General features: G+C 37.1%; 9 protein-coding genes across 9 annotated transcripts; 5 read left to right on the top strand and 4 right to left on the bottom strand. All coding sequences in view use genetic code 12, as the record gives it.

Moving 5' to 3' along the window:
* Positions 1-407: 407 nt before the first annotated feature.
* Positions 408-3407, top strand: CD36_07910 (glycine cleavage system P-protein, putative; the record flags this gene model as incomplete). Its single annotated transcript, XM_002417392.1, has 1 exon — positions 408-3407. One exon carries the CDS (start codon positions 408-410, stop codon positions 3405-3407), a length of 3000 nt encoding a protein of 999 aa, XP_002417437.1.
* Positions 3408-3917: 510 nt separating this feature from the next.
* CD36_07900 (conserved hypothetical protein) lies at positions 3918-5597 on the top strand (the record flags this gene model as incomplete). The annotated part of the gene is made up of 1 exon (XM_002417391.1): positions 3918-5597. The coding sequence occupies one exon, from the start codon at positions 3918-3920 to the stop codon at positions 5595-5597; it is 1680 nt and encodes a 559-aa protein (XP_002417436.1).
* A 232-nt stretch (positions 5598-5829) lies between these two features.
* Positions 5830-7206, bottom strand: CD36_07890 (translation elongation factor 1-alpha, putative; the record flags this gene model as incomplete). The annotated part of the gene is made up of 1 exon (XM_002417390.1): positions 5830-7206. The coding sequence occupies one exon, from the start codon at positions 7204-7206 to the stop codon at positions 5830-5832; it is 1377 nt and encodes a 458-aa protein (XP_002417435.1).
* A 1358-nt stretch (positions 7207-8564) lies between these two features.
* CD36_07880 (conserved hypothetical protein) lies at positions 8565-10418 on the bottom strand (the record flags this gene model as incomplete). Its single annotated transcript, XM_002417389.1, has 1 exon — positions 8565-10418. One exon carries the CDS (start codon positions 10416-10418, stop codon positions 8565-8567), a length of 1854 nt encoding a protein of 617 aa, XP_002417434.1.
* A 3340-nt stretch (positions 10419-13758) lies between these two features.
* Positions 13759-15219, top strand: CD36_07870 (fatty acid desaturase, putative; the record flags this gene model as incomplete). The annotated part of the gene is made up of 1 exon (XM_002417388.1): positions 13759-15219. One exon carries the CDS (start codon positions 13759-13761, stop codon positions 15217-15219), a length of 1461 nt encoding a protein of 486 aa, XP_002417433.1.
* Positions 15220-17104: 1885 nt separating this feature from the next.
* On the top strand, positions 17105-17578 carry CD36_07860 (sorting nexin, putative; the record flags this gene model as incomplete). The annotated part of the gene is made up of 1 exon (XM_002417387.1): positions 17105-17578. The coding sequence occupies one exon, from the start codon at positions 17105-17107 to the stop codon at positions 17576-17578; it is 474 nt and encodes a 157-aa protein (XP_002417432.1).
* Positions 17579-19142: 1564 nt separating this feature from the next.
* On the top strand, positions 19143-20189 carry CD36_07850 (40 kDa allergen, putative; the record flags this gene model as incomplete). Its single annotated transcript, XM_002417386.1, has 1 exon — positions 19143-20189. One exon carries the CDS (start codon positions 19143-19145, stop codon positions 20187-20189), a length of 1047 nt encoding a protein of 348 aa, XP_002417431.1.
* A 528-nt stretch (positions 20190-20717) lies between these two features.
* On the bottom strand, positions 20718-22751 carry CD36_07840 (transketolase, putative; the record flags this gene model as incomplete). The annotated part of the gene is made up of 1 exon (XM_002417385.1): positions 20718-22751. The coding sequence occupies one exon, from the start codon at positions 22749-22751 to the stop codon at positions 20718-20720; it is 2034 nt and encodes a 677-aa protein (XP_002417430.1).
* Positions 22752-24094: 1343 nt separating this feature from the next.
* CD36_07830 (conserved hypothetical protein) lies at positions 24095-25687 on the bottom strand (the record flags this gene model as incomplete). The annotated part of the gene is made up of 1 exon (XM_002417384.1): positions 24095-25687. One exon carries the CDS (start codon positions 25685-25687, stop codon positions 24095-24097), a length of 1593 nt encoding a protein of 530 aa, XP_002417429.1.
* Positions 25688-26109: the final 422 nt, after the last annotated feature.

Genomic DNA, 26109 nt, shown 5'->3' with positions numbered 1-26109 from the left:
AGCAAGGGTCAAGTGCCATATCTTCAGGAACCTATGAATGGATAGAAGGAAGTGTGGTCCTTTTTTTTTTTTTTCGTGTGTAAGATAATAGTTTTGTGTAATAGTGACTCCGATTTGATACAAGGTTTGATGCCGCTTTAACTTTTCGATATCACTATATTTTTCACTGATATGTAACCATACTTTTGTTATTATTATTAGAGTTCTCATCTCGGGTTAAGATTTTTCATAGAGAACGTTGAAAATTGACTTCTTTACTACGAGTTATATATAATCTTGACAATATTTCCAGTTGATTTATTTTATTTGTTTAATTTTGTTTTTGAGATTCTGAGTTATTTTTCTATTTAATAGAACCAACCACATTCATTTCTCAACTGCTTCTAATCTTCTAACGAGTTGATAATATGTTTACCAAGTCAACGATTAGGACTGTTTTGAGGTCATTGGCAACAAAGGCAAACACGTCGTCAGAAAATTTTGCTAAAGTTCTCAACCCAAAAGTATCGTTTGATAATCTTGATGTGTTTGCTCGGAGACATATAGGGCCAACATCCAAAGAGGTGCAAAAGATGTTATCTTCATTGGGGTATAAAGATTTGGATGAGTTTTTGTCAAATGTTGTTCCAGAACATGTGTTGATCAAAAGAAAGTTAAGTGTGCAACCGGAAAAGGGTTTCACCGAATCAGAAATGTTGGATCATTTGCATAAATTAGCTAATAAAAACAAAATAAAGAAATCCTTTATTGGTAAAGGTTATGCGGGGACACTTTTACCTCCTGTCATCCAAAGAAACCTCCTTGAATCGCCTGAATGGTATACTTCCTATACTCCATATCAACCAGAAATTTCCCAAGGAAGATTAAATTCATTATTAAATTATCAAACCATGATCTGTTCACTTACAGGAATGGCAATGGCTAATGCCTCGTTGTTAGATGAAGGTACTGCTGCTGGTGAAGCCATGACTTTGTCATACCACAACTCAAAAGACAAGAAAAAAATCTATGTGGTTGATGCAAATCTTCATCCTCAAACTGTGGATGTTATAAAATCCAGAGCCAAAAACATCGGCGTTGAAATTGTTGAAATTCCTTTAGCCACTAAACAAGGGGTTGAAGAGTTATCTGCAATTGCCGACAACGTTTGTGGAGCATTGGTTCAATATCCAGATACCAATGGGGAAATAGTTGATTTCACTGAAATCGGTAACATCTTGCATTCTAACAAGGCCCTTTTTGCTATGGCTACTGATCTATTGGCCTTGACGATTCTTAAACCACCAAGTGAATTTGGAGCTGATATTGCCTTGGGTACTTCTCAAAGATTTGGTGTTCCATTCGGTTATGGTGGCCCACACGCTGCATTTTTCGCTACATCGTCTAAATATGCCAGAAAAATCCCTGGAAGAATAGTGGGTGTCTCGAAGGACAGATTGGGCAACCCAGCTTTGCGTTTGGCATTACAAACCAGAGAGCAACATATCAAAAGAGAGAAGGCCACTTCGAATATCTGTACTGCCCAAGCTTTATTGGCAAATATTTCTGCCAACTATGCAGTTTATCATGGTCCTCAGGGATTGAAAAATATTGCCAACAGAGTTTATGGTTTTACAACATTATTAGCTAACGAGATCTCAAAAAAGCATCAATTGGTCAATAATAAATGGTTCGATACCTTGACTGTTAAGTTGAATGGTGTTTCTTCAGATGAAATTTTAGCTAAAGCTTTGAATGAATACGATATCAACATGTTTAGAGTTGACGAGTCCACGGTATCATTGCAATTGGATGAAACGGTTCAAAAACAAGACTTGATCAATTTAGTCAATGTTTTCACTGGCCAAGAGAACTATTCTCCAGATGAATTGCCAACTATTCCTCAAGAATTATTAAGATCCGATGAAATTTTGACACATGAAGTTTTTAATTCCCATCATTCAGAAACAGCCATGTTGAGATACTTGCACTCTTTGCAAAGAATGGATTTGTCATTAGCTGATAGCATGATCCCATTGGGTTCTTGTACTATGAAATTGAACGCCACAGTGGAGATGCAGACATTGTCTATTCCTGGATTCAATTCAATTCACCCATTTGCCCCAATAGACCAAGCTCAAGGCTACAAAGAATTGATTGATGAATTTGAAAAAGACTTGAATGATATTACCGGTTTCGATGGTACTACTTCGATGCCAAACTCTGGTGCTCAAGGTGAATATACTGGGTTGTCTTTAATTAGAGAATATCATAGATCTCGCGGTGAGCACGATCAAAGAAACATTTGCTTGATTCCAGTTAGTGCTCATGGAACCAACCCAGCATCAGCCGCCATGTGTGGATTGAAAGTTGTTCCCGTCAAATGTTTATCTAATGGATCCATTGATTTAGAAGATTTAGAAGCAAAAGCAGCCAAATATGCCAAACAGTTGTGTTCAATAATGATTACTTACCCATCTACGTACGGTTTATTTGAGCCAGGCGTTAAGAAAGCTATTGATATTGTTCATGCCAATGGCGGTTTGGTTTACTTGGACGGTGCAAACATGAATGCCCAAGTCGGTTTAACTTCTCCGGGTGATTTGGGTGCCGATGTTTGTCATTTGAATATTCACAAAACATTTGCATTAAGTCATGGTGGTGGTGGTCCAGGTCAAGCACCAGTTTGTGTCAAAGAACACTTGAAACCATTTTTGCCAAAGCATCATTTTGTCAATACTCCACACTCCACTAGTGAATCTATTAAAGCCGTCAACTCAGCTCCTTATGGTAGTGCATCGGTTATTCCTGTTTCGTATTCGTACATTAAAATGTTGGGAGCACAAGCGTTGCCATATGTATCTGCTATTGCTATGTTGAATGCCAATTATATTTTAACCAAATTAGAACCACATTATAAGATATTGTTTGTTGACCGTAACGCCTCATCTGATAGTGGCACCAAACATTGTGCACATGAGTTTATTCTTGATTTACGTGAATTCCAAAAGATTGGCATTGAAGCTATTGATGTGGCTAAAAGATTGCAGGATTATGGATTCCATGCACCAACAATGTCTTTCCCAGTTGCAGGAACTTTGATGATTGAGCCTACTGAATCAGAAAATTTAGGTGAATTAGATAGATTTATTGATTCGTTGATTTCAATCAGAAGTGAAATTGAGGCTTACAAAAATAACGAACCATTGGGTCAAGTCTTGAAAAATGCCCCACATTCGTTGGAGGATATTGTTAGCTCAGAAGATTGGGATGCGAGAGGTTACACCAGAGAACAAGCAGCTTACCCATTGCCATTTTTAAAGAAAAACAAGTGTTGGCCAACTGTTAGTCGTTTGAACGATACTTATGGTGATTTGAATTTAATCTGTACATGTCCTTCAGTTGAAGAAGTTGCTGCTGAAAATTAGGTGTTTTAATTCTGTATATGTCAATAATTTTGCAATTTTATATGTTAGTTTTATAAGAGAATAGATGTTTCTTTTTTGTTATTTGTTTGGCGTGTCTGCTTCTGTTTCTCCAAGTTCAATGGAGGACAAGGGTGAACCTTATACTAAGTACATGACTTCTATGGACAGGAAAAGAGGTGGGCAAATAAAGAATCAATAATCATATTGCTATGTCAATTGTTGTTATACTTAATTGCTGCTTAAGCTCCTTTTTTTTGCTCGTTCGTTCGTTCGTTTGTTTGCGCCCGTTGTTTGTTTGTCAAGAAAAAGAAGCTTTTGATTTTCACCATTTCAGTTTTGTTTTTTTTTTTTTTTTTTTCGTTCTGGGTTTTTAGATTTTCAGATTTTTAGATTTTTGGATTTTTGGATTTTTTTTTTTTTGAAACCAACATTTGTGATTCCCTCACCCACTCCATTTTGAGAAACAGAAATTTAATCTTCGATACCATTATTGTCATTAATAAAAGACCTATGGATTGGTATAATAACAGATCTAGACGAGGCTCAACAACAACAGGTCAACCCACCCAATCAAATCCAGCATTTCATGGAATTATTAATTCTAATAGTAGCACCACCGCTTCAAGTTCATTATCTTCTTCATCCAACTCGTATTCTTCCTCACCCATGATTAATCCAAATAAATTCACCACACAACAGCAGCAACAGCAACAACAGCAACAGCATGGTCATATTCCTCCACCCCTAAATCTATCGTCCCAACAAGGCATGGGTCGTAACTTGAGTCCAGTTTCTCAAGCAAACTCGCCCATTGTGACAATTCCTCCAACACCATTAGAAAGGAATTCATATTATTTTAGTGAGTTCCCCCTTTATGCGTGTGATTGGACTTGTTTAAATAATGGACAAATTGATTGTATTGCAGTGGGCTCATACAAGGAAACATTTGCCAATAAACTAGAAATCATACATGGAAGTAACTATGAAAATGAATTCAATATGGAGAATTCCCTTAGTCCTGGTACAAATACTTCATTCGGTTATAATAACAAAAATCACAATAATGCATATTATGAAGACGAGGAGATAGCGCCGCGTGATGAAGGGTTTTATTTTCAAAAAGTCTGTGATGTCACTTTAGATTACCCAATTACTCATTTACAATGGGATCCCCTGATGTTAAAGTATGGTTCAAGTGGTGTTGAAAGATTAGCTACATCCAGTGAAGTGTTGCGCTTGTATAAAGTTGCTGACAATGGCAATGACTCTTACTCGTTGCAGCAGACTCATGTGTTGGCTAATAATACTGTTAGTTGCTCGAGCACTTCTTCCAACAGCAACAATTCATCTGGATCTGGTAGTGCCCGAACTATTGACGATGTAAACACATATCCCCCCGTGACATCGTTTGATTGGAATAAGGCTGATCCAAATGTACTAATAACCTCAAGTGTGGATACTACATGCACAGTGTGGGACTTGCATCGATCGCCCGGTAGAACGGCGCTCAATGAAGAAATGCTCGATACGGCAACGGTCAAGACGCAATTGATTGCTCATGATTCGGAGGTTTTTGATGTCAAGTTTTTACATAAATCAACTAACGTATTTGCATCAGTGGGGAATGATGGATCAATGAGAGTATTTGATTTACGATCATTAGAGCATTCAACCATTATATACGAGCCGTCCCCGTCTGCATCCCCATCGGCAACAGCATCAGCATCCATATCGGCAACAAACCCAGCCTTGTCGGCAACCTTTGATTCAAAGGCATTGTTAACTTTAAGCACGTCGAATGTTGATCAACATCATCTAGCAGCGGTTGGTGTCAACTCAAATCAAATTATTGTCATTGATATGAGAATGCCAGGATTACCCGTTGTAATTATTGATGGTTCATTAGGCGGAATGAATAATTCTCTGATCAATCTGATAAAATGGCACCCGACATCAAACTATTTACTCAGTGGAGGTGATGATTGTCAAGCATTGGTTTGGGATATCAATAATTTGTCCAATGCAACGAATGGAAGCACCAATGGGAGTAATCATTCTGGAAGGATCATTGACACACCCGTATTGGCATATTCAGAAGACTTGGAAGTCAACAACGTTTGTTGGAGACAGAACCAAGGGGATTGGATGGGTGTTGTTAGTGGGAAAGGTTTCCAAGCTGTTCTGATTTGATTTAAAGTTTGTATATGATATAGCACCATCAACACATGTGTAAGATTAATTAGCCAGTAATGAATATATACAAACATAAGAAGCACAAAACCACCAAGATGGTGGTGATGTTCTCGGTTCATACACCATGTTTTTATTAATACGATTATTTCTCTTATATATATATATATATATATATTATATATTTTAAAAAATATAAACACAACTATTTAAACAAAAGTATTTAATTAGTTTATTTCTTAGCAGCTTTTTGGGCAGCCTTGGTAACTTTACCAGCTTTGTCGGATTTTTCAACAGATTTGATGACACCAACAGCAACGGTTTGTCTCATATCTCTGACAGCGAATCTACCTAATGGTGGGTAGTCAGTGAAAGCTTCAACACACATTGGTTTGGTTGGGACCATCTTGACGATAGCAGCGTCACCGGATTTGACGAATTTTGGATTTTCTTCCAATTTCTTACCAGTTCTTCTGTCAATCTTTTCAACCAAAGTGTCGAATTTACAAGCAATGTGGGCAGTGTGACAATCCAAGACTGGAGAATAACCAGCAGAGATTTGACCTGGATGGTTCAAGACAATGACTTGGGCATTGAAAGAGTCACAACCCTTTGGTGGATCGTTCTTGGAGTCACCACAAACGTTACCTCTTCTAATTTCTTTGACAGAAACATTCTTAACGTTGAAACCAACATTGTCACCTGGAACACCTTCAGCCAATTGTTCGTGATGCATTTCAACGGATTTGACTTCAGTGGTAACACCAGCTGGGGCAAAAGTGACAACCATACCGGCTTTAATGACACCAGTTTCAACTCTACCGACTGGCACAGTACCAATACCACCGATCTTGTAAACATCTTGCAATGGCAATCTCAATGGTTTGTCGGTTGGTCTGGTTGGTGGTTCAATAGCATCAATAGCTTCTAACAAGGTCTTACCAGTAACCTTACCGGATTTGGTTTCCTTTTCCCAACCCTTGTACCATGGACAGTTGGTGGAAGCTTCAATCATGTTGTCACCATTCCAACCAGAGATTGGAACGAATGGAACAGTCTTTGGGTTGTAACCAACCTTCTTGACGAAGTTAGAGGTTTCCTTGATGATTTCTTCGAATCTGTTTTTGTCCCATTTGACAGAGTCCATCTTGTTGACAGCAACAATCAATTGTTTGACACCCAAAGTGTAAGCCAACAAAGCGTGTTCTCTGGTTTGACCATCCTTAGAAATACCGGCTTCGAATTCACCAGTACCACCAGCAATAATCAAAATAGCACAATCAGCTTGAGAAGTACCAGTGATCATGTTCTTGATGAAATCTCTGTGACCTGGAGCATCAATGACGGTAACGTGGTATTTTGGAGTTTCGAATTTCCACAAAGCGATATCAATGGTGATACCTCTTTCTCTTTCAGCCTTCAATTTATCCAAGACCCAGGCGTATTTGAAAGAACCTTTACCCAATTCAGCAGCTTCTTTTTCGAATTTTTCAATGGTTCTTTTATCGATACCACCACACTTGTAAATTAAGTGACCGGTGGTAGTAGATTTACCGGAATCGACGTGACCAATAACAACAACGTTAACGTGAGTTTTTTCTTTACCCATGATTGATTATATAAAATGTATACTTGTAGGAAAGAAAGAAAGGAAGAAAAAAAAAAAAGGAAGAAGAAGAAGGAAAAAAAAAAAATTTTTCAATTGGAAAGGTCTTTGATGAGAAATTTATATTCTTTTTTGAGTTGTTCATTATGAGGCAAAAGGGAATCAGACATAAAAAAAAATTTTTTTATAGAGGACAAACAGAGGGCAATCATTGCCAAAATGATAGCCAAAGAGAGAAGCGAAGGGAAGAGAAGAGAAGCAAAAAAAAAAAAAAAAAAAAAAAATTTCTTACACTGAAAAGTTATCGTGTACACGACCGGGTTTTTGTGTATTTTGGTTTAATAGTAGTTATTCCAACATCAATGAGCTTACTTGATTTCTGAGATCGAAATATACCAATTTAAATGGTGGTTGGTTTTTGGTATGCATAGCAAAGATCTATCATGCTAAGTCTGGTTGTGGTAAATATTCATGTACAAATGAACAGGGAAAGTGTTAAAAAAGGCAAATGCTCAACTCATCTCCTCAGTCCTCATGTTCTATTTTAGGCGTAAGTTACAATGCCTTTTTTCTTTTCCAAACAGCAACCACTATATTTTTTTTTCGGGAAAAGAATAGAAAGAAAATAAAAGACACGAGTACAAATTGAAATTATCTGTATTGTAAAAATGTTTTGTACTACGGCCAATTCAAAGAATCTATATGCTCCCATTGAAAGAATATCTTGGTTACAAAAATCAATTAATGATTAAATGTTCAGAACAATGTGAATCAAAATTCCAGTAAGAAAAACTGTATCTTTGAAATCAACTCCTTCCTTCCTCCTCCCTGCCCCCCTTTTTTTAATTAATACGAAAAGAATCAATATTTCTCGCCCTCCTCCCCCCATCTTTCTCTTTCTCACTCTTTTTGTGCAAACTATGTCGCATTGAGAAATTCTGTCGACATTTTTCTATTTTTTGGGCCATATCCGCCTTGCAATCCGCCCCCTTTTTTTTCCATTTCTCATCTCATCTTTTTATAATCAGTCGTTTTTTTTTTTTGTTTCTGCCGACTTATTTCAAAGCAAATAGTTCAAGAGACATTTTCACGTCACAAAACTTAATAACTATGAAACAATGTCGAGTTAGAACCTGATAAAGGTACACGTTTTTCATTTTGCTTCGAATATACGAAGGTATCACTTAAGATACTTTAATGGAAAGTTATATCCAAGAGTTCCTGATAATACCCTACAATTGATTGATTGATCGATTGATTCCCTTTTAGGTGACAAGAAAAAAAAAAAAAAAGATTAGTACTCTTTCATTTTTTTGAACAAAATTACTACTATGTACTTGAAAATAAACAACTATTTGAAACTATTCCTTTGAAAATGCATTTTCTTGTGGCTTGGTATAGGATTTCCGGAAAACATCACTCGAAACTTCAACACTACCTCTGCGCCCGGTGTTTGCGGCGTTACTGCTACCAACGATGGCGGCCCCCGATGGAAGTATACCTTCGGCACTCAAGGCACTATCAATAGATGATCTGGTGGTTGATGTTGAGCTTCTTCTTCTTTGGTTTCTGGCAGCATGAGGGTCTGTTCTTCTACCCTTGGAAGTAGCAAATAACCCTAAAATATCCGTTAATGTGACCACTCCAACTAATTTTCCAGTCCCACTAGTGTAGGAGAAATCTGGTTGGGCTGAAGTGGCAGCAGCAGTGGCAGCAGTAGTAACTGGTGAAGAAAGACTGCTAGCCTCAATGTCTTCAGCTTGATCTGTTATTGATGAATCTACCGGTGCCGGGTATCCAACAGTGACGCCATTATTCATACCACTGTTAGGGGCAGAAGCACTAGCACTGCTTATGGAACTAGCTTTACGGGAACTGTCAACAATCCATAGTCTGTGAGATTGAGTGGCAACCAATTTGGCAATGACTCTACCCAATGACGTTTGGTTATTGACATGGAATATTGGAAATTGATCTTGTCCTTCTTCGATTCCCTTTTGTGACAAGTTATAACTAATAAAGTTCAAAACAGACTTGAATAATAAGTGGGAATTTTTGGAGCTGGTAACGTTTTTAACATCGACAATCGAGATGTTTCCGATTAATGTTCTTGATCGGTCAATAACTGCTAGCGACGAAACTCTTTCGTTGAACATCTTGTGCAAAGCTTCTATCAACATTTGATCCTCGTAAATTGTAATTGGGTTAGATGACCCAATTTTCAAATCTTGCAAAGTTGATGTCAAGTAAAAGTCCAATGAAGGAAATCTCCTAGCATTTTCCCACATGTATCGAATCAATCTTCTTTGTGATAATATACCAGTTATTCTGTTACCTTCTGCATTTGTAATAGCAATTCTATGAACACCATTACCCAAGGTTTCCATCACTGAAAACAAAGTATCGGTTTCATTAAACTTGATAAATGGGTTCTTTGGATGCAACTTGATTATGAATTCAACTGGGACTTCTTCTCCTCTCTTGGCCTTGCTAATGGTTTGAGTGACGAACTCATGTTTCTCTTGTGGCGATAAATTGGAATCACCAATGTCCTCGACATTCAATTCCGAATAATTGATTTTATTCATAATTAATAAGAGATAAGTGTTCAAATCACTATAATCAAAAGTCAAACAATTGGTTAAATCATGGGGGTCGGATTTCGAAATAGATACCGGAACACTGGTCAAATTGTTCTTGAGCAATGTTTCAAATGCTGCTTGGACCGAATGAGAACTGTGAATGCTGATCAACTTGTTTGATTCTGTCAACTCTGTCAATGGAACTTCGCTCCAATCAACCGACGAAAATGTATGATTGGTGTTTGTTGTCGTTCCAACAGCGACTGATTGTGACGAGGATTTATTTGAGCTTGTTGAAGCGTGTCTCGACAAACTAAGTTGGTGAATTGGATCATTCGGATCTGTTGGTAACGGCGGTGGAGAGCTCAATATTTCCACGATTGATGTTTTACGAGATTGGTGGTGATGAAGGTAATGTTGGTTAGACCCAGGTGCAGTTGCCGATGTAGACCCCCCTGTTGTTGCTGTCGAGGATGTTGACGATGTAGATGCACTGGAAGGCTGATGTTGCAACTGCGGAGGAGATGGACGAGGAGATCCTAATAGATTAGGTACGGCAGATGTGCCGGAAGATGTCGATGTTGAAAGACGTGGCGATTTAGGCATCTGTCTTGGTTGCGGAGGATTGACCATAATGGATAAAAATAGCTTGATGTTGTTGTGGTTTGGCTTTTCTCTTCGACGAAGTTAAAGTATATAGGTTTTGCTTGTATTCTTTTTTTTTTTTGTTTGCTTACTTGCTTGTTTGCTTGCTTTGAATTCTCGACTTGTACAATAGACTTTTCTTAGTTTTTTTTTTTTTTTTTACTAACTTCTCTTTTCGAGGATTTTGTTTGTGATGTATAAATATAAATAAGATTGGTTTCTGTTGTATGGGCTTGAACGAACACCAGATTGTCTTCTATAATAGATATCAGTTAATTGTAGTAATACTTGACAATTGTTGACAAGAAAAGTAGAAAATTGAATAAAAGAAAAACTTGAAAAAAAAAAAGGAAGAAGAAAAAGAGAAGGATTACTTAAACAAAAAAAAAAAAAAAGTGGGGAGGTTTAATTGTTGAAATAAATAAATTTCTAATTTTAAAGAAAAAGAAAGTATGAGGTGAAAAAGTTCTCTGTTAGTTATATTTTGATTGATTGAAGTATTGAATATAGACGCCCACCACCACCATCAATCATTCCCAAACTACTTCATCGATTTTGTGTACTACTATGATGAATGACTCAAAGATTATTTGACAAATTGAATCTAATATTTTCTTAACTTCTTGTTTGTTTTGGCTTTCTCGCCTTATTATATGCAACATTGTTTAACGTGGATATTGGTGAGATAATTGGAGATGGTATGTCTTACTGAGTTATTGCAAACTCTTTTGAATGATTGATATAGATGTCAGTTGTCAGTTGGATGCTTCTTGCATCTAGTGTACTTTTTATTGACCGTTAGCAAAACTACCCCGTTGGTTTATAGAATAGCATTTAGGGATAGCCATTGAATAATTGATCTTTCACCTTGGAGTATGTTTGAACGTTTGTTTTACTATAATACAAAGGCCTGTTGCTGGCAAACATTGCAATTACCTTAGACGACATTACTCAATATCTGTCTTTGTAATTGGTCATTCTAGTGAGTGAGTGATGCAATTCTGCTTTTAGTGTGACAATTGACTGTTCGTTTTGGGTGAAGAATGCGATTTTAGTCGAAAGATGATTTCATCCACGTGCCAGTCGCAACAAGCACCCCCGCCCGCGCAGCCCAAAACCCTGTGACCACCAATGCGGAGTAAATAAGACTGGCCATGATGGCATGGTACAGTGATTCAATAAAAAATAAACTATACCATCAACCGCATAAATGGCAACTCATTCCACATGGTCACTCACTGTAATTAGTTTAGTTTGATTTACTACTACTACTACTCTGCCTTTGCTGTGTTTGCTCTTTTTCAACCGTGAGCTGTATGCGGGATGTTGATTCCGTTTCCTACCTACAATGGTCGTCATCGTACTTATTGTGCGATCACCTATAGACAATACATACTCTGCCAGAAAAAAAAAAAAGCTCAAAATATGAAATCATTCGATTAACGGTAAAACACGGGACCGCCACACACTCCAAATAATGAAACTTTCTATAGGTTGTTTTATTGGTTCGTTTTATAATTTTAAAGATTTTATTCTCGTTTGAAATTGTTTGATCAATTTTGGAAATTATCATTATCGCCAATGGAATGGGGAATAGCAGTATATTTCATTTGGTACCTGGCATATTTAGAAAAACATAGATTGTATCTCAAAAACGATTTCCTGGTCAGGAACATTCATAATTGCAAGAGATGTTGTAGTATGTTTTGTAATTTGCTTTTGGTGATTCCCTGTTGCTTATGAACGGAGAGTACAAACACGTCTATAATAATGAATGTAATTTCCAAGGTTGCTCCCCTGTTCGGAATGACTATGAATTATTGCATTCAAATGAAGAAGCAATAAATCCTTGCTAATTTCAAAGGTTGTGGGTATGGACCTATTTCTATTATTCTATTTATTTGTTTATTTTTTAGGACAAAAATTGATCTAAAGTTTTGCGTCCAAAAATAATTTTGAGACAAAGACGCGATCGAGTATAGATTTTGCATCAATCTTACGTTTCTTTCTCTCCCCGAAAACGTTCAATAGGGTGCTATAGAATAATCTGAACGTTATTGGCCTTGTAATAAACTGATCAACAATATCCTACTAAATATTTACCACGTCTACAATTCTAAAGAGGAAAAATAAAGAACAATCAATTTCTTTTATCTCTTAACACACTCTTCCTGTTTATACGGAAGAGAGAAAAGATGTGTTCAAGACAAACCACACGGAAAGAGATAATGTGGTACAATTATTTTTAAGTTTTTCCAAACGTTTATGTGTGGGACCGAATAACTTTCAAAATAACCTTAAATTAACGATATCGAAGATCCCTCGGAATCAAACTGACTCCTAGAAAATAACAATACTATCCTCGAAAGTTTAACATGTGGCTATATCATTCAAAATTATCAGAGGATGAAAGTAAAAAAAAAAAAAAAAAAAAAACCACACCAATATAATTAAACTGATAAGTTGACCCAATTAGGAAGCAATTAAGAGTCCACTCTCACCGATTATTCGCACCCCCCTAACTCAAAAGAAAGGGGACTAAAATAATAGACATCCTAGTAGAATCCCACACACTAAGAAACGTTGTAGAGGAATTTTGTTGAATTTTTTTTTGACCCAGTTTTTCAAGAACAACTTTGGCTGGCTCAATAATCCTCTGACATTATTGATGTGTACCAGCAGTTGCCAAACTAACCATTGAATAAATAATAAAGCAACAACATACTAGAAAAAGAAAAATGGAACCATTTTAACCACCAATTTTTTTTTTGTTGGCGATGTTATAAGGTGACTCAGCTAATGGTTGCTATAGGAATTGTTATCATGTTTCGTCTCCTTTTATCCACCACTCCCCCTATCCTAGCTTATAAGTCTAAGGAATTGACAAAAAAACAATTAAGGGCGTGCGTGTGAGCTGGTTAAATCCGGTATACAAGTGTTTAATGTGCTCAACAAGAACAACAAATCTTAATTTTGTTGGGAACTTTGCGTCTGAATGTTTCTGTATCAGAGGCAAAGTTATGAGTAAAGGACTTAAGAAAATTTCTTTTTTCTCTTCTTCTCAAACCCAATAATTTTAAACTGCAAAATCATACTTATAACAACCTTAGTTATATATATCCCTTTTTCAATTCTTTGTCCTGCTTATTTTTTTTTTTTTTTTTCACTTCTTCTTCTTCTTCTTCTTCATCGAATCCACGTTTCATTAGTATACCACTAACCAACTGATATCGAAGTTGATACTAAACTACAGAACGTCTAAAAGTCATCGATCAAGTAACACATTACTGTTATTACAAGAATTTAGAAGACATACTAGTATTTCACAATGACTACAGTTGAACAACTTGAAACTGTTGATATCACTAAATTGAATGCCATTGCCGCTGGTACTAATAAGAAAGTGCCCAGAGTGGTGGCTGCTGGGTTAGGTGGTAGATTAATGGGTACCTCCGATTTAGTCAAAGTCACTGCTGAAGAAATCACCAAGGATTCAATGGAATCATTGGCAGAAAAGGATGCCAGAGAAAAGGCAAAATACGCCAACAGAAAGCACATTTCAGAAGAGCCATGGACTTTAAGCAATTTTTTCCAAAAAATAAATTGGCTTAATATGGTTTTGGTTGTTTTCATCCCTGCATTTGGAGCTTACTGTGCGTGGTATTACCCACCACAATTGAAGACTATAGTGTTGGCATTTGTCATGTATGCATTCAGTGGTGTTTCAATTACTGCTGGTTATCATCGTTTGTATTCTCATAAATCATATGATGCCGCTTTGCCAGTGAGACTTTTCTTTGCCTTCTTCGGTGCTGGTGCCATTGAAGGTTCAATAAAATGGTGGGGTCATTCTCACCGTATTCACCACAGATACACCGATACTTCGAGAGACCCATACGATGCCCGAAGAGGGTTCTGGTTTTCCCACATGGGATGGATGTTGACTAAAGCCAACCCTAAAAACAGAGCTAGAGCCGATATTTCCGACCTTGTTGCCGACTGGGTTGTCACCTTCCAACACAGACATTATTTGTTGATCATGGTTGCAGCTGCATTTGTTTTCCCAACTTTGGTTGCTGGGTTAGGTTGGGGTGACTATTGGGGAGGATTCATTTATGCTGGTATTTTGAAATGTTTTGCCATCCAACAAGCCACTTTCTGTGTCAACTCTTTGGCCCATTGGATTGGTGTCCAACCTTTTGACGATAGAAGAACTCCACGTGATCACGTGTTGACGGCATTTGTGACATTTGGTGAAGGTTACCATAACTTCCATCATGAGTTCCCTAGTGATTACAGAAATGCTTTGAAGTGGTACCAGTACGATCCAACCAAGGTCACCATTTGGTGTTTATCTAAACTTGGGTTGGCTTGGAACTTGAAGAAGTTTTCCCAGAATGCCATTGAACAAGGCTTAGTCCAGCAACAACAAAAGAAGCTTGATAGAATGAAGGCTAAATTGAACTGGGGTGCAGAAATTGAGAAATTGCCTGTGTGGACTAGAGAAGAATTCAACGAAAGAGCTAAACAGGAAGGATTGATTATAATTTCTGGTATAATTCACAATGTTAAGGACTTCATTAAAGAACACCCCGGTGGTCAAGCTCTTGTTAGGGCTTCTTTGGGTAAAGACGCCACAAAGGCTTTCAACGGTGCTGTGTATGCTCATTCGAACGCTGCTCACAACTTGTTGGCAACCATGAGAGTTGCTGTGGTTAAAGATGGTGACGTTCATGCCGATACCTTTGATTTACAACAACAAATGATGGAGAAAGAAAAACAATCTTAGGCAACTGAAAATTGCTGGGTTAATTTGTTTTTTTTTTTGTCATTTTTGTTCTAGTTTTAAACTTTAGGGAATTTAGCATGGTATGTGTTTGTTATATACATAAATTAGGAAATATGTTTGATTGTTTTTTTTTTTTTATATAGTTATCACATTTCAAAATATACTTCAATTATATGGTACTGTCAAATCAAGTTTAATAATGTTCACAAAACGTAAACTCTTTGTAAGAGAATTGTCGGGGCAAAAATCACGAAAACCAAAAGGTGGTCCAGTTGCAAAGTTTGGAAACTGTGTTTTTTTTTTTCGGTCTGTTACAGGATTCTGGATCAGGACCAAAGTTTGAATGCTTCTACACTTTGTGACTTTATCTACGGAATAACTAGGATGTGTGAGTCTATTTCCCTCATGACAAACTTCTGGTGTAGTTGTCACTAAACACCATAAATCTCATCAGGTGATTTTTTTTTTTAGTTCAAGCGAGGCCGTTACTGGGAAACAAATATATCGCCGCCCCGCCCCGCCCCCAACTAACGGAAAAAAAGACAGAGCTAAATAATCTATTCCAGAAAATGTTGGACCCATCCATTATCTATTGGTGGCCAGAAACTGTGTGCATATCGAATATGGGGTTGAATACCCAAAAAGTAAAGCAAAACAAAAACCCGACACCTATGGGGTTTGAATCCACGTAAATAAAGAAGAAGAAGAAAAAAAAAAGAAATTCTCAAATAATCGAACCACTTTTGCTTCAGAACAAAGAAATTCCTGTTTTTTTTTTTTTTCCCGCAAAATTGTTTGTCTCCCAGTCATATTTTTTTCTTTTTGCACCCACGTAATTTAGGCAAGAACTACCAGAACAAAAAATTATAACATACATTGTCATACATACATCTGCTGATTCTGAGATGCACAACAATAGTTGTCCCTTTCCATTACATAGTTTTAATCTGTTATCCAATCAAATCATACCTAAATATACATGGCCCATCTTGGTTTTCTTGGATATCGGTTTGCTTTGTTTCAAGTTGTGTTGTGGTATAAATAGATTCAGCAAACCTTCCATTCCGCCTTATATTATTTTTCTCTTAATTCTTTTTATTTTGCTTAACCATTGATAAAAGAACCACTTTTTAACATATAACTATTCATATCAATCTTACAAACAACTATACTTACAATGTCACCAACTGCTATCAGATTATCTCAACAAATAAGAGTCACACCTCAATACAAATACTATTTACGTCGTATTCCAGACTTTGCCATGTGGGCCACTGGTATTGCTTGCTTTTTCGGATGGCCACATGTAATGGTCGATGTCAACAACAAGATGGTTGGTGCTCCAGGTAACAGAGGATTCTTGTATTAAAAAAGTGAATGTTATGCTTTGTAACGGCCATGGTGTTTAATGTTTATGATTAGAGTTTTCATTTAAGGTGTTTATTCTGAACTGGCATGTCTTTATATTTTACTTCATCTATCAAAGAGAGAAACTGCTCTCTTTGTTTACTTTTTTCTTACACATTTAGTTTGACTTTATTAGTTTAGTAATATAAAATTTAGTATTTCTTCAGTTTGAAATCGACAAGTCCGAATGTAAATTTACTAAGGTGAGACTGTAGTTTCGCAGGATATGTGGTCGTGTGTTGTGGCTCTATTGTTTATCAACCACTCGATCATTCCTCAAAAATAAATAGAGGACAATACAAAAAAAAAAAAAAACAGAGAAGCTTGGGGAGAGCGAGAGAGAATGTGTCCCGCGTCAACTAGTCTCAACCCTTCATCTTAAACGCAACGCCCACACAGAACTAACATAAACGAAAATACTTATTCACCTTATCTCAACAATCTCCAATCGTTACATTTGTTTAGTTCCACACTCCCCATGTCAAAACCGTTCCAGCCGATTAGTGACGTGATTAACACGTCACCCAAGAACAAGTCCCAGTCGTTTAATGAGATATATGGCGAACCAGAGAATTTTCTTGAAATAGAGGTGAAAAACCCATTAACTCATGGGTACGGCCTGAATTTATTCACTGATTACGAGATCATTTGTCGAACCAACATCCCTGCATTCAAGAAAAGAGAGAGTCGGATTCGAAGAAGGTATAGCGACTTTGTTGCCTTTCGAAAGATCTTGGAGCAAGAAACCACCAGAGTAATAATCCCACCATTACCAGGGAAGATATTTTTGAATCTGAATAAATTCAATGATTTGAATATTGAAAAAAGAAGACAAGGCTTAGAAAAATTTTTGATTGTTGTGAGTGGCCATCCATTGCTCCAAACAGGATCAAAATCGTTGATTGATTTTATCCAAAATGAAAAATGGGATCCAAAACAAATAGTTTATTAATGAAGTAGTGATTTGGGAACAGGCTTTTTTTTTTCTGGATCATGATAATCATATATACACTGTTTTCTGATGCATACTAATTCCTTTATATCTTCATAATTTTCGTTTGATGATGCTCTTAATATTTGGCTCGTTTCGGCAAGAGTTGAAGCTTTTGGTGGGATTACGATACCAATGGGCACTTTTTTAATTTGAATAGGTGTGTATTTTTCACAGAAATAAGTATCGATAAACTTTTAAAGTATTTTAGTTTCCTATGCAATATGCTTTGAACAGTCAGATCGGGTGATGGTTTCGAGTAGTTTTCTGTCGTGACTACATGTACGTATTTGTTGGCTTAGGTTTGGTCTCCTCGATAAACTTCGAATCAAACTATCTGCATCAAAAATTTAACAGTTTTTGACGACACAAAACTCAACAATTTCAATTCTATATCTCTTTATTTGGAAATGAATGCTTTGATCTTATACTTTGAGTTGTGTGGGGCTAGCTTGAATAGTAGAATCTCCATGCAATGACATTAAAGATGGAATTAGGAACTGTGTTTAAGTCCGAGGAATAAAAATCAACAGCAATGTCCGAAAAAACGAAAAAGACAAGCACCACTTCATCAACTGGCTATTCGACTAACATTTTTTTTTTTTTTGAACGAGTAAGCCCCATGAAATAAAACACAAAGTCTTGTTTGGAAACCTAATCGCAGTTACGGAATAATATTGAATAGAGAATAGTTCATAATTTAGCTTTTCAGTGATTTGATCATACGGTTGATGTCACTTTTAAGCTTTTATGTTTAACTGGTCGGATGATTTTTTTTTTTTTTTTTGGTTAATTTTCAGTTGTCGGGAAATCATCAGCCGTAGTGATAATACCAGAAAATAGCTAGAACATTCCACGCCAGACGACCAAGAAATAATCATGAAATTCCTTTGCAAATACCAAACATAGTTTCACTTCAAATGACACAAAAATTGCACTACTAATCAACTAATTTACTAAAAAACAACACACACAGGCATACACACAGAAACATTTACAATTCAATTGACACCATACACATATTAGGGAGTTTAAACCATCTTCCATTGTCACCATCGATCCGGTGTGGAGAAGTTAATTACAAGTAATAATATGCTATGCATGAGATGAAAAGACAAAACAATTACTTTCTCACCCCAATTATTAGAAGCAAGTTGAATTAAAAAAAGAACACAATGAATAATTTCGTTTTGTGATGCTGAGCCACCCTCACGGAGTCTGATTGCTCCTCATCCATCTGATTTGCTGGGCGTTCGGTTTTTTTTTTTTTTCATTCTTTCTGCCCATTTCCCCCCTCCCCCTAATCTCCCTTGTGTGCCGATTACTTTTATAAGCTTATCTCCTATAAATCACCCAGTTTAATACGATATTTTCTTTCCGGATAAAAACTATAAATACCCCCTTCCCATTCCTCCAAATTTTCAACAATTTTTAACTTAGTTATTTTCACTTATCAATCAATTAGTTTTCTATAACCCCTAATTAATTGTTATTTACTTCATATTAAATCTAACTCAATTATACTATGTCAATCCCAACTACTCAAAAAGCTGTTGTTTTTGAAACCAACGGAGGTAAATTGGAATACAAAGATATCCCAGTCCCAAAACCAAAGCCAAATGAATTATTAATTAATGTTAAATACTCCGGTGTCTGTCACACTGATTTACACGCTTGGAAAGGTGATTGGCCATTGGCTACCAAATTGCCATTGGTCGGTGGTCACGAAGGTGCTGGTGTTGTTGTTGCCTTGGGTGAAAATGTCAAAGGCTGGAAAGTTGGTGATTTTGCTGGTATCAAATGGTTGAATGGTTCTTGTTTGAACTGTGAATACTGTCAAGCTGGTGCCGAACCAAATTGTGCTCAAGCTGATTTATCCGGTTACACCCACGATGGTTCTTTCCAACAATATGCTACTGCTGATGCCGTTCAAGCTGCCAGAATCCCAGCTGGTACTGACTTGGCCAATGTTGCTCCAATATTGTGTGCTGGTGTCACTGTTTACAAAGCTTTAAAGACTGCTGACTTGCAAGCTGGTCAATGGGTCGCTATCTCTGGTGCCGCTGGTGGTTTGGGTTCTTTAGCTGTCCAATATGCCAAGGCTATGGGTTACAGAGTTCTTGCCATCGATGGTGGTGAAGACAAAGGTGAATTCGTCAAATCATTAGGTGCTGAAGCTTACATTGATTTCACCAAAGAAAAAGATATTGTTGCAGCTGTCAAGAAAGCCACTGACGGTGGTCCACATGGTGTTATCAATGTCTCCGTTTCTGAAAAAGCTATCGACCAATCTGTTGAATACGTTAGATCATTAGGTAAAGTTGTTTTGGTTGGTTTGCCAGCACACGCTAAAGTTTCTGCTCCAGTTTTTGATTCTGTTGTCAAATCTATTCAAATCAAAGGTTCATACGTTGGTAACAGAAAAGACACTGCTGAAGCCGTTGACTTCTTCTCAAGAGGTTTGATCAAATGTCCAATCAAGATTGTTGGTTTATCTGAATTACCAGAAGTTTACAAATTGATGGAAGAAGGTAAGATTTTGGGTAGATACGTCTTGGACACCACCAAATAAGCACATTCATGCTAATTAAGATAATAATGAATGATGACGGCAACGAAAATAAATAATGACAACAGGTGTGTTTGAATTTTTATTAAATAAGTTGAGCTTAGGCGCATTTGAAGGTTTGATACTTTGATGTTATTTGTTATATTTTTTTTTTACATAGTTAGTGTCTACATATAGTTTCAGTCCTTCAATAAAGAAAGGATAAAGTTTCGAAATTTGTTTCTCAGTGGAGTGTCCTTATTGGGCTTCTGATGAAAGCGGTTATTTCATGTTAGGGAGTAGAGTTATGTGAGCCATTTTTGCAACACACACACAAAAAAAAAAAAGGAGTCGCCCAATATTATTCTGATCTTGCAAAAATATACGAAAAGTATTGCCTGCTTATCAACATGCCTTCATACTCGATAACTTAGTGAATCTTGCACAATCCCGTTGGAAGTTCTTCTCTCTCTACAGAATCAGACAGGAAAGCATCGCCAAATAAAGAAATGTATCGCTATTATTATAAATCAACTACATATTACCTCTTGCTTAGAAAGCTCTGTCTAAAGGAGACAACAATTGTTTACCTTCGTAATATTTGATAGTCTTTTGGGCTCTTTCAGCAATTCCTTCAGGAGTAAATTCAAAGTGCTTGTACAAATCACCAGCTTTACCTGAGGCACCAAATCTATTCAAGCCAAATTGCTCATGAGAGTATTTAGACCATCCAAAGGTCGACATGACTTCAACAGACAAGATTGGAACACCATCTGGAAGAACAGACAATCTATATTCGTCAGATTGCTTGTCAAAGGTGAAAAAGTCTGGTAAGGAAACAACATTGGCATTAACCCCTTGTTTGGCTAATTCTTCACTAGCAGCAACTGAAATAGAAACCTCAGAACCAGAAGAAACAATAATAACATCTGGGTTATCTTTCTTGACAAGAGTATAACCACCTTTCAAGGCGTTTTCAATTGATGAACCTTCCAATTGTGGCAAGTTTTGTCTAGTCAAGGCAATAACAGATGGATGAGAAGTAGACTCAATGGCAGCAGCATAGGCAGCAGAAACTTCGTTACCATCAGCTGGTCTCCACACAGACAAGTTTGGAATAGCTCTGAAATGAGCCAAAGTTTCGATAGGTTGATGGGTTGGACCATCTTCACCCAAACCAATGGAATCGTGGGTGGCAACCCAGATGACTGGATGGTGGGACAAAGCTGATAATCTAAGAGCACCAGCAGCGTAGGAAACAAAGTTCAAGAAAGTACCACCGTAGTTCTTGTAGTTGGCACCAAAGGCAGCAATACCATTCATGATAGCACCCATACCATGTTCTCTAACACCATATCTGATGTAAACACCATCGTAACTACCTAAACCAGTAGATGGTGGTTGGAAATCAACCGAGCCTTGAGCTCTGGTCAAGTTGGAACCGGTCAAATCGGCGGAACCACCAATAAATTCCGGAATCTTACCATGTAAAGCATTAATAACATTTTCAGACAATTTTCTGGTAGCCAATGGTTTATCAGCTGGAGTGTATTTTGGCAAGTGTTCTTTCCAACCTTCTGGTAATTTACCATCCAATCTTCTTTGGACTTCAGCACCTTCAGTAGGGTATTTTTCTTTATATTGAGCAAATTTAGCTTCCCATTCTTTTTGGACTTTTTGGTTTTCAGACACGTGCTTGGCCAAGTATTCCGAAACTTCTTCTGGAATGAAAAAGTCAACATCTTCCTTGAAGCCCCAGCTTTTCTTCAATTGTTTGATATCATCTGGCTTCAATGGAGAACCGTGCACATCATGAGAACCTTGTTTCAAGGAACCATAACCAATGGTGGTAACCAATCTAATCAAAGTTGGTTTATCGGTAGATTTCTTGGCTTCTTCAACAGCAGCACCAATGGCTTCAATATTAGTGTTAGCATCTGGAACTTCAAGAACATTCCAACCGTAGGCTCTGTATCTTTCTGGGACATTTTCAGTGAAAGAGACAGCAGTGTCACCATCAATGGAGATTCTGTTGTCATCCCAGAAAGCAATTAAATTGTTCAATTGCAAGTGACCAGCCAAAGAAGAAGCTTCAGAAGCAACACCTTCCATCAAACAACCATCACCAACAAAAGTGTAGACATAAGAGTCAGAAAGGGTAATATCTGGCTTGTTGTAGGTGGCGGCAAATTGTTTTTGAGCAATAGCAATACCAACAGCATTTGAAATACCTTGACCCAATGGACCGGTGGTGACCTCGACACCAGCAGTATCAGTGGCTTCTGGGTGACCTGGAGTTTTAGAGCCCAATTGTCTGAATTGCTTCAAGTCATCGACAGTTAAATCAAATTTGTATAACACCAACAAGGAGTATAACAAAGCACAAGCGTGACCATTGGATAAAACAAATCTATCTCTATTGATCCAGTTTGGGTCTCTTGGGTTGAACTTCATTTTTTGCCAAACAACATGGGCAGCAGGAGCTAAACCCAATGGGGCACCTGGATGACCGGAGTTGGCAGCGGCAACGGCGTCGACTGACAAACCTCTAATTGTACTGATAGTTAATTCATCAAGAGAAGGCATTTTGGATAATTGTTAATTGCAATTGGAATAGTCTTGAATGGTTGTTATAGGAAAACAATACGAAAAAAAGAAAAAGAAAGAAAAGAAAAAGAACAAGAAGGGTAAAAGAAAATTCTCAAATGCAATAATTTAAGCGGACAGTGGATTGTATTTAAATTGAAAAAAAAAAAAAAAGAGAGAGGAAGAGAAAAAAAAAATTGTGTTGAAAAACGCAAGGGAAATCTAGTTGATTAGTGTGAGAAGTGTGGTAATAATGCATACTAATGGCTGGAGAGTCTCCGATCAAGCGTATAACCGAGTGTGAAAAAAAAAAAAAGAAAAAGAAAAACATGTTGGGGGAGAAAAGCAACAGCAATAAATAGTGTTTTGATTAAAATACACTACTCGTATGCGTAGCTAGACTCTAATCCCAATTACTAATATATTGTAATTTATCTGATTTAAGAGTTAGGATTTGGTTCTTGAAAAAGTAAGAGGAGTTATTAAAATTGGATAAGATGGTATACGTCAGCAGTTGAAGTGTCAGCTTCTTCAATTAATCAAATACGGAAAGGTTTATAATTTCTGTGGAGTTGGTCGGATTGCTACCGATTATACTTGGAGACAAATGTTACAAATTTGAATGGAAAACCTCTAAACTTCTTAGAATCATGATCTTCAACGTAGAGAAATTGTGGGTAGATTTAACTTTTATCTGTATGGAATCATTTAATGTGGTTATCTCTAGTCTACCTTCCCCCCCCTTTTTTTTTTTGTTCCCCTGTGCGTCCTTACATGATTATTAGTAATATTGATCATTATTGCTAACTTATTTAAAGCTCTGAAATTCCGTGCTCTTGTATTTCTTTTCTAATCACTTGCTTTACAATTTGTTGAAGAAAAATGGTTGTCTCTTTCTTTAATTCCATAATCAGCTACTACAATCTTCATGAACTTAACTACCTGTAAATCATCGCGGCTGTACACGCCATCGCGCTAATGATTTCCGAGAACTTTTTCTTGACTTCAATGATTCTTTCTTTTTAAGTCGATTTAATCCCAATGTATAGTGGAGGATAGGATTGCAATTCTTGCAAATGGTATTGACTGCGCATGTCAGGGAGTATTGGAAACAACAAGCTTCCCTGCCAAAAGTATAAGATCAATTAGTTGTTGAGCCCTTGTTCCAATACTGCAAATGAATCATTGTTGCATGTTTATGAAAAATATAATGTACAAAGTAAAACCATGATAAGAACGTTACAAATACAAGCATTCGGAGGGTCTATATAATATAAAACATATACATATCATCTCTAATACCGAGTACAGAAATCAATTATAAAATCTCAATTACCGGCTACTTATTTGTCAGGATCAGCAAATGGGCTTCCTCTATCGTTTGAATTATCAGTATAATGTGTTTTCACTGGTGTCGTTAATGGACTGTGATCGAATTCAACATTCAATAAAAATGACCCTGTGGCACTGTTTATTGTTTCTCCCACATCCTTACCATTATCAAAATTAATGTAATCTAATGGAATACCAATTTCAGTACTGTCTCTTCGTGCTATGTCTACCTGATTACCACCATCAACATCTTTGGAAGTTTGAGGGCCGGGCTCTTGTCTTTTGAGCGAAGTGGCACGTGTAATCTCCCCAATATCCGAGTCAACATCAGAGTCTTCTTCGCTCTCTTCGGGTATGGCTTGAGTGTCATCGTACTCTTCTTCAGATTCTTCCTCTTCGTCATCTTCGTCCTCTTCTTCGATTTTATCAACATTCACTAACCTTGGCTGCGCCTTTATGGCAGTCATTGTACCTGATCCATTTGTATAGTTTCGTTGTTGGGATTGCTGGCTTTCCGAATGTATACTCAGTTCCGGACTGGGGTTGTACATTTCAGCAGTCGCTGTGTTTTGATTAGCCAAAACAACATCACCAATAATAGAAGCGTTCTCGATCGTATTCAAGTCAGAAAATAATGAATCAGTATCGTAAGAATAAATAGACCTTGTATTGTTTTTGGTGGGTCGCACAGTGACCCCAGGAATGTAAGCAATAGGTAATATATTGGATGCGTTGGAAAATGAAGTTGCCACCGAATTACGATTCGATGGTTGTAGATACTGGTTGACAGGTAATTGTTGTTGTGGTTGCTGTTGCGTTTGTTGATTTGCTTGTCTGATGATTCTTTGTTGTCTCGCTCTTCTAGCCTGCAACTGTTGCTGTCTGGCTTTGTGGTTCCCACTAGCTTTGGGTCTGGTAAAAGATTCATATGATGATAATCTTCTCATTTGTCTTCTTTTGGCAGCACTAACGGAATTACCAGCAACATGCTTTCTTGCCACGACAGCAGCACCACTTCCAACTCCTGGACCTATTGCTCTTTCAGCAGATGTGTTTCCAACTGAATTCAGGCTGACCGTAGTATTGAGTCCATTACCGTTGCTGCCACCGTTAGTACTATTGACATTGTTAGCGCTAGTAGGGGAAACAACATTGGCACTTGAGCTATCGTATCCAGGAGACGAGACATCTAGTCCGTTTCCATTATTAGCAGTTAGTTTGCTCAGTGCGTACCCACTTGTTTCATCTTCCAAAAAGTCTTCATCATCTTCGTAATTTTCAAAATCTTCATCTAATATAAGTGGGTGCTTTTTTCTGTATATAAGAAAATAATACAATACAGCACCAACAAGTGCCAAAAATGCCACTCCTCCAATGACTCCACCAACTATACCACCTATGGGAGAACCTTTCTTTGACGAGACAGTTGCACAATAATATTTGGGACACGAATCACATGTACGCGACGATAATTGACATTGTTGTCCTGATGGACATGAAGGACAACTTCCTGCTGAGCTTGGACAAGAGACACAACCATTTTCATCTCTTTTTAGTAGTTGTTCCAACTCAGGCTCAAATATAGGTGATCTGGGTATCGGCATGTCTTAACAAACTATCAAAGGAAGCAAAAAAAAAAATCAATAACTTTTTTAGAAAATTTATAGTTGAATTTATGGGATGTATATCTGTTGGGATGATAGTAAAAACTAGTAATGATGACAAAAGTGATGGGGGAAAAAAAAAAAGAAAGCGGTTTTGAAACCTATAGTTGATAGTTGTATTGATCTAAACGAATGAAACAAGAACAAAAGTGAAGGAGTTCGAGTTGGTGATTTAGGTTGGGTACCAAATTAAGAAAAATCAGAATAAGGACAAAGTAATATTGATAAATATTAATTCCAATAAATGCAAATATCCATCAGTTTCACAGAGAAAACGAGAATCAAAAGCAGAATTAAAATTAAAAAAAAAAAAAAGAGAAGAGTTGGAAAAGATTATAAGTAATGGTTTTTTTTTATCATGT

The sequence above is a fragment of the Candida dubliniensis genome, chromosome 1 (assembly GCF_000026945.1).
Source record: "Candida dubliniensis CD36 chromosome 1, complete sequence".
Classification (NCBI taxonomy): domain Eukaryota; kingdom Fungi; phylum Ascomycota; class Pichiomycetes; order Serinales; family Debaryomycetaceae; genus Candida; species Candida dubliniensis.
This window is presented reverse-complemented; position numbering and strand designations above follow the sequence as displayed.